General features: G+C 40.9%; 1 protein-coding gene across 3 annotated transcripts in view; it reads left to right on the forward strand.

The window, feature by feature from the left end:
* The window catches only part of LOC102197052 (NMDA receptor synaptonuclear signaling and neuronal migration factor-like), a 67,776-nt gene that overhangs the window by 23,446 nt on the left and 35,903 nt on the right, over positions 1-8,427 (forward strand). For 2 of the 3 annotated variants that reach the window (XM_005745798.1, XM_005745800.1), the window contains exons 3-6: positions 1,576-2,340; positions 2,502-2,574; positions 3,687-3,692; positions 7,187-7,255. In XM_005745798.1, the coding sequence (XP_005745855.1) occupies positions 1,576-2,340; positions 2,502-2,574; positions 3,687-3,692; positions 7,187-7,255 (913 nt within the window). The remainder of the gene's footprint in view (positions 1-1,575; positions 2,341-2,501; positions 2,575-3,686; positions 3,693-7,186; positions 7,256-8,427) is intronic. The other variant, XM_005745799.1, reaches the window with a different exon arrangement.

The following is an 8,427-nucleotide window of genomic DNA, read 5'->3' on the forward strand; positions in this document are numbered from 1 at the left end:
AGGTAGCCACAGAAAAGGATCGTTCATGCAAATAGGATTCAAACCAGTCCAAAGCAGCCCCTGATATACCCACCCAGTGTCTCAGCCTATCTAGCAGAATATGATGGTCCACATTATCAAAGGCGGAGGTCAGGTCCAACATCAACAGAACGGAGCATTCTCCTGCATCACATCTCATCAAAATGTCGTTGGAGACTCTAAGAAGTGTAGTTTCAGTAGAGTGAGCTCTACGAAAGCCAGATTGGAATTTATCCAGAATGCTGTATTCTAGAACAGCTATAAGCTTTTCTAAAATCTTAGCAATGAACGGTAATTTTGAAATCGGTCTGTAGCTACTAAGAAGAGAAGCATCAAGCTTAGGTTTTTTTAACAGTGGGTGAATGACAGCATTCTTACAATAAACAGGGACCTGACCAGAAACCAGTGAGGTATTGATAATTGTGAGCACACAGGGACCAATAGACCAAAAGACATTTTTAAATAAAGATCCAGGTAAAATATCCAGAGAGCAGGAGGACGCTTTCATCGAATTAACTAACTTGAACAGCTCTGGTAAGGACACAGGTAAAAATCTTCCTAAAATTACAGGCCTAGCTTGAGTTGGAGCAGATAAGAGAGACACAGAAGGAGAGATATTGTTCCTCACGTTACTGACATTTTCAACGAAGAAAGAAAGAAATTTTTCACAATCTTCATTTGATGAATTTGGGACAGCAGGTGGAGCAGGAGTAACAATATCACTAATGGTGTTGAATAGTACCATAGATAGAAGGTTACCTCTGCTCTTAGACACTAAGTCTGAGAAATAGGCAGCCCTCGCATCTCGAAGTGAAGTGTTAAAAGGGACTAAAAGGTCCTTTAAATGAAGGAGATGGACATGCAAACGTGTTTTCCTCCATAAACGCTCAACCTTACGGCGGCAACGCTTTGAGAGGCGAATGGTGTCATTTATCCAGGGAGATGACTTTGAAACCGGAGCTAGTCTTGTTTAGACAGGACAAACATTGTCTAAAATAGAAAGACAATGATTATTAAAAAGATTTGTTAAAAAACGAACATCTTTATAAGGAGATAAAACTAAATTAAAGGCATCGGAAAATTATCACTATACCCATACTTATTTATCCACAGGACACACAAAATGAAAAACTAGCAAGTCCCATCAGATTACACTTGCTTTCAAGCCTGCAGCATTGCAACCATTTATACAGTGAGAAGAACTATTCATCCTTCATGATCCTACAGGACAACTGGGCTTCTTGGACTGTACTGTGCTCATCCATTTCTGAATCTTTCATCTTTCCGCTATTTGTTTTTTTCCATCATTATGCCACCTCTCTATTTTCCTCATGTGCTCACAAAAGCTTTGCAGCTAGTAAATGTTTACCACTCTGCTGCCAGAGCTACAAATCCCAAAGAGACACAAGCAAGCTCCCTGTTAACTCTATTTACATAGAAAGCATTTATCTGATGTCCGTTTATGAAAGCTATATAGAAAACAGACAGCATGATTTATCTCTCACTTGCTATGTTTTCTTGTTAATTTTGCTTCATCCCCTTTCTCTTTATCCCCAGATCATCTACTGTCTGAAACTTTCTCTGGCCAGGACTCTCCAGACGTCAGTCACTTGCATAACAACAATCTGCCACCACAGAGCCGTTGTTTATCCATAGCTAAACCCGCCCAGTCCAGCCAGTCTAATCCCAGCACTAACCCACAGTCTCAATCTCAAGTCAACACTCTCCAGGTTCAAGCATCACTTGGCCCCTCCAAACGGCGACTCTCTGCCGAACGCAGTCTTTCCATAGAGGACCCACCTGCTGCCAGGGGTTCACAGGGGCCTGTTGCTGTGAAGCCAGCCAGGGTGTACACAATCACCAGGGAAGGCGGGATGACCCTCGGGGGCCGTGGCAGTGAGGAGAGCCTGGAGTTGGAGGTGCTGAAGGGCTCCCGGGAGCAGCCTCTCTCACAGAGCACTTCTGCTGCCAGTCATGGCCTATCCTGCACCAGCCAACCAATCGCCTCAGCTGCCCGTGGCAGCCATCACCGTAGCAGCCATCACCGCAGTAACCAACATCATGCCCAGCAGCATCACGGAGGCCCAACGTCATCATCGCAGCCGCTGCAGAGCTCAGGTAGCGCTGGCAACATTCGTGATTGGGGAATGAGGAGAGGTGGGTCGCGGGATGACTACACCCCAGACTGCGTTGCCTGCATTCGGGCTCCATGCCAAAGTCAGCGCTCCCTGGACCTAGATACCTCACCCCGAGATGGAGGGAAGCAACGCAAAAAACTGGAGAGAATGTACAGCGAGGACAGAGCATCTACAGATGACAGGGGTATAAAACTAAATGTGAAGGTTTAAACAAATAAACAAACTGAGCCTGAATTTAAACACATTCTCACCATGTTTTTATTCACACCACTGCTATTTGTAAGGCCTGTGTTTGAATGTAATGCTCACTGACACACACCTTCCTTTTCTTATTTGTGTTTGCAGAGGACAATCCTAACAGCTGGTTCCCCAAAGAGAATATGTTCAGCTTTCAGACAGCCACCACCACCATGCAGGCGTGAGTATGGCATGGAAATCCACCTTCACTCCCACTCTGTGCATCACAGCATCTCGCTGCCATGTTGGCAGGATACGGCCCCAGTCTTTTCCTTCCAAGAGACAAATGTAACATTCTAATACAAAGTCTTAATGAGCTTTCACACATTTCTGCTCGTTGGTTTTATTAATATAGGAAGCCACTTTGACATTTTTTTTAGAAATAAGCAGTTGCCCATAGAAAAACTGGATGTTTTAGATCTGTACTGGTAGAAGCACAGTTTAGTAATTTTAACAACATGGTCCAACAAGTGTCCCAGTAAACAATGATACCAGCTGAATGGAACGCACCTGTTTCCAGTGTTGTGCATAGTACTTGTTCCTCTAAACTTAGCAGCCAAGAGTCTTTGAAATCAACACATTTAGAAAGCTGGAAATGTGTTGGTCTAGATCGTGTACGTGCCTTAACCAAGACACACATACACGCACACACACAGCTCCGTTCCAGTCTCGCTGACAGGTTAATTATCACCTATCACCCTGACCTTATAATTATGACTCTCAAACAGACAAAGCGCACCCACCATGATCTTTTTTTTCCCTTCTTCTCTCCCACACTCCCTCTTTGCTATCCATATGTCTCACCTTCCTTTCCCGATCTGTTTCCGACTGCCTGTGTCCGTATTAGAGTCAAACTGATATATGGGTCTGACTCTCGCTTTTGATTTAAATGGCAGGCTGAATGATGGATATATCACAGTTTAATTGACTACACATTATTGACTACACATTAAACTAAGTGTTTGGTTATAGCCAGTCCTTGAGAACCAACTGGTGAGATATTTTGGTACACTTTAGATGTACATACATGTACATATTTCATCAGTCATCATCTCCTCTTCCTCACTTTATTCAATGTGCATGTCATATTTGAATCCCAGTCCCTGCTCACTTATTTATAGGTAGGATTCTTCCATTTTGTGTCTCCTGAAAATGAGAACTGGAACATAAATCTCACTCCAAAATTTGGGTATGTGGAGTATTTGGCTGGCCCTATTGCTAACTTCTCTTTCATTTTTGTCTCCTCTTCTTCCTCTCCACACTGTGTGGCGGCCTTCCAAACCACGACTGTAGAATATCGTGAGTAAATCTTTCAAACGCCCCCACTGTTCTTCCTTGTTGCTTTTTCTTTTTTTCTTGCTATGCCAGTTAGGTAACTCGCATTGAACTCTGTTCCTCATGTGGCTTTGTGCTAGTCAGTCTACTGTGACCTTATTCCCCCAACCTCGGTGTCTGCTGGATGGGATGTCAATATGTGGATGTAAGATTAAAGGCAAGGAAGGTTTGGTAGGAATGAAAAGTAGGTCATGCCAAGCATTATTTAAATAGCAACAATTCTTTGTTAAAATGAACTCCTTTGATATATTTCTGATAAAGACAGTGTAGCAGTGGTGACTTGACTACCAAAGTTATGTTTGAAAACTAAAACCATGAACTCAAAGCTGTTTTCTTGTGCATAAGTCTATAGATAAATCTTAGTAATGCTGTTTAACCCTCTGAGGTCTGAGTCGTACAGCAGCCCTGAAAGGTCAAATGCATAGCAACTTAAGAAAACAATGGCAAATAGAAAAAAGCTGAATAAAACACATAAGAAAAAGGAAAAACACAACATAAGCTCACAAAAAAATAGCTCACAAAACACAGCAGAGGCTTTTTTGGGGAGACAATACTATAGAAAACTTGCAGAGATAAGTTAGCTATAGCTAACTAGCTATAAGCAGTGAACAGCTAATAGCAGACATGTTTTTACAGTGTTTTATAAATCATGTGATTAAATCACACGTCACCTGCCTCTTTTGTCCCTCACAAAACCAATGAAAGCTTTGTTTCATTCTTGTAATGTCTCAGTGCAGTCCTTTGCACATTTTGCTTCCTGTCCCTTCCATAGCTATACTGTCACATTCATATCTCCACGAAAACACTTTGGTTGTTTTATAAGATTTTATTTTTTTTTACTCTATGAAACTACACCTGCCTCCTGCTAAAAGATAGTGTAAACTGTATTTTAGCAGGCTGTCAGCTTTTAAATTATGATGATGGTTTCAGAGTAAGAACCAGATTATAATGTGTGGTTTCAAAGAGGTTAAGGTGAGAACAGTTCGGTGACCCAGCTTGAGGCTTCAAAAATGGGAATTCAAAAACAAGAAGGGTTGGTGGCAACATCCAGCTAGTCTAAGAGTGGGCATTTGATTTTCCCAAGGGGTCACAATTAGGATCTACTTGTAACATCTACTATTACCATTAGTGGTTTATAAAGGGATAACATTTCCAATAAAATTACTATTGAGCAGAATTGGACTGAATATATCCGTAGCAGTCCCAGTTTCTCATTTCTCTTTGGGAAAATTATTTTCCTGGCCCCAGCAATCTATGGTCACATCACTATGTTCTGCAAAAACAGTTGTCTAGTCAGTATCTAACACCATTACTTACATACAGGGGATGTGACTGTGAATCACTTATCTTTAAAGGAATTTAAAGGAATTTAATAAAGGGACATGAGCGTTTTCATACATTATGTGTTTGAACAAGCAGTAATCTAAACTGCAATGTGACCAATCAACGACCAGGTGATAATTTTAGTCTTTTTTTTTAATAAGGTTGATCACACATGTGATATCCGTTCTTGCTGGTGTCAAAAGTAGACTGTATGGCTTTACTGTAAAGAAAGATAAACAAGAGTCTCTAAGGCTTTTTGGTTGCTAATGATTCCATCTATTAAGGTAAACTGGGAACTCCTATTAAACATAGAGAACTGGACTTGGTTGATCAAATTCTGGAAACAACATTTTTCCCAAGTTTCTTGGTAAACTTTTAAGGTGACCATGCATCATGTGAGACATGATGAAATTCTAGATCATACACTTTTTCAAATGTTTGCTAACTCTCATTTGCAACTACCAATCTAGCTGTCAGCAGACATAAAGCCGCCCCCAGTACTGCTTAAGTTTCAATACTTTAATATCTTCAGATCTTTAGTATTATAACTTATCTTCTCATATTTAACTCTCTAAGGTCTAAGTCACCATCATCAGCAAATAACCCAAACCTTAACTCAGAATATGTAGGTCACTTTTGCTTTTAGTGTTTTCACCTTTGATGGCTTAGACTTCACAGGCTTAAGCTTATGTAAACCACTGTTTGAAACTATAAAACCGCATGTGCCTACTGCCAAAAACAGCGAAAAATCTGTTTTTCTTCTTCTCTCTCTGCTGGCTGCTTGATAAATTTGGCAGAAAATTTAAAGGATTGCTTTATCGCACAATAGAGGAAGTAGGCTGTCAGCTTTTAAATATACTGGTGATAGCAGATGGTGGAAGGAGGGACAGGCTGAAGGAAACATCTCTTCCAACCTGTTTGTTTTTGCAGTGAGAAGGAACAAAACGTGAGTGAATTCACGAGGGGAAAAAATTCTGCAATAGCAATGCAGAGAGCTTTTGGATAATAATCAGACTCCAGTGAATTCAGCCTCATGTTTTGTCATCCCAGGGCTCATCAGCTGCCTGCCTGTCTGTCTGTCCGTTGGTGAAAACCAGACCGTAGGACCGGACTTTGTTTTTGACATACGCTGTCACAGATGATTCTCATTATGTCTGACGCCCTGTCAGAACCATTACTGTCCCTACTGGGAAAGGCACCTCGGTGTAGGCATACTGTTACACACTTGGCAGAATGGTTAATAATGTGTTGCAAAAATTGTGGTGCAGAAATATTTCTCAGTACATCAAAATGTGAAACAGAGGATGTCACATCTCAGTCCTGGTCTGATAATCCATTTCTGAAGTTTAACTGGGTTCTCTTTCAACCTCCTACAAGTAAGGGAACACAATGAGTTTCTGTGCTATCAGGAAATAGCTAGTCTTTCCTAGAGGCTTTTCATAAAGATGAGATAAATTGGTCAGAAGACAGCCAGGGCAACAAGTTCTAAAAGTCTTGATTAGGCCTGACCTTTTGAGACCTACACAAAATAATACGACCCCACCAACCAAGAAAAAAACCAATACATCCCATAATGGCTGTTGAAGCTGCACAAAAAAGAATTTAACATTCATATTTAAATGAATATAAAGTCGTCTTTTGTTGCCTCAGTGTCTTTTCCTACATTGTGGTTGTAGTTTGTGAGTGTGTGTGCGTGAGTGTACATGCAATTATCCTCAATGTCCTCTGCCTTTGGTGGATTAGATGTCCCTGTGCTGCTAACTTTAACTACTCACCAAAGCTAACTAAACTCTCACTAACCCTACTGGACTTCAAACCTCTCACCTTTGACACCTTTAGTGTCTTCCCATACCACCCTAACTAAACTTTATGCCCGAACCCAACTAGACCCTATGGGCTTTTTAGTTTCCTTTTGTTACTGTGTGGCATTTTAGTTAGTTTTGTTTATAACAAACATCAACTTAAAAGCTGCATTAATTTCTAAGCTCACCAGATATAGCACGTAATAGTAGAGTTTTTTAGCCCTTGGGTCAGATTGGGTTCAGACAAAAAAATCCTTGGTTGCTGTCAGGCGAAGCTAAAACGAAAACGTATATTTCCAAACAAAACAACTTAATGCTTTGACGTCCCGGCAGGGCTTTCCGAGGCATTGCTGAGAGAAAGAGACGGAAAAGAGAGCAGGAGGCAGCCACCATGATGGAGAGGTACCGTGCCCTGTCCTGTCCTGTGTGGTGCTGTTATAGTTACCCTATTAACCAAGAAAGAAAACAACTTCTTGAACAGAAATGCCTTTTATCCGATTTTAAAATAATTTTTTTCGTAGTCTTTTCAACCTCGTTTCTATTTATATTTCAAGTGTTGTAGACCAGGGGCCGGGAACCCTGGGCACTCATGCTGGCACGCGAAGGGTTAACTGATGGCACAACATGCACAGAGAAGGTGCATTAAAAACTAAATATCTATTACCAGTGCATATCACAAATTAGCTTGCATAGACACATCAGTTGCACCATTTCTTAATCATTGCATCTTAGCTAACAACCCCACCCACCGAGTTCAACTTGTTATTGGCTAAAAATCACTTAGCCTACCGGCGAGAGGGATGTTGCTAACTAATCAGTCCTGTGAAATATGGCCTTGAAGCAAGCGAAAAAAAGATAATTTTATGATCTTGTATTCGCCAAATCGTCTTTTAAGACGGGGGTTTTGTTCAACAGAAAGATAGTGCTGTATGTGCTCTTTTCCTTGAGAGTGTTATTTGCCAAGTATGATCTCCAGATAAGAGAACTGGCAAAATACAAAGCAGGGGGGGATCACATTAACATGTATATCCCTGTAATAACAAGCATGTCTTATTGGCCCAGTTTATTTTTTCTTATCATTGTTATGAGGAGAGCATAAATAGCATTTGCATTTTCTGTTGTATAGTTTCTTTGCTGTTCTTGTTATGGATAAAAAGTGTTTTTTGAGTAACTGTTGCTATGCAGCGTTATTAAATTTATCGTTAATACAATGGTTATTATGGCACATTGACTTTACTGGACATGACCTGAACTATGGTGCATGCATTCTGTGATAGCAGAACTTCATTGAGAAGTTTTTGGTATGACCAATTTTCATTTACCAGCTGTCCTAATTGCACAACTTGTAAGTCCATTCACTTCCTCACGATGAAATGAACATTTTTCTTTTGTTTTTCAACAAACTGGAGGACAACTACTCTCTATTGCACAGTCACATTTACCAAGGAACATGATCAGACTTCTATGGCGTGACCCAGGGCTGGACTGGGACAAAAAATCGGCCCGGGCATTTTGACTAGAGACCGGCCCACCAAAAATGTGACGTCATTCAGGGGTAAAACCGCAAAGGATTC

Source organism: Pundamilia nyererei, unplaced genomic scaffold, assembly GCF_000239375.1.
Source record: "Pundamilia nyererei isolate P.nyererei 1_Seehausen unplaced genomic scaffold, PunNye1.0 scaffold00167, whole genome shotgun sequence".
Lineage (NCBI taxonomy): Eukaryota > Metazoa > Chordata > Actinopteri > Cichliformes > Cichlidae > Pundamilia > Pundamilia nyererei.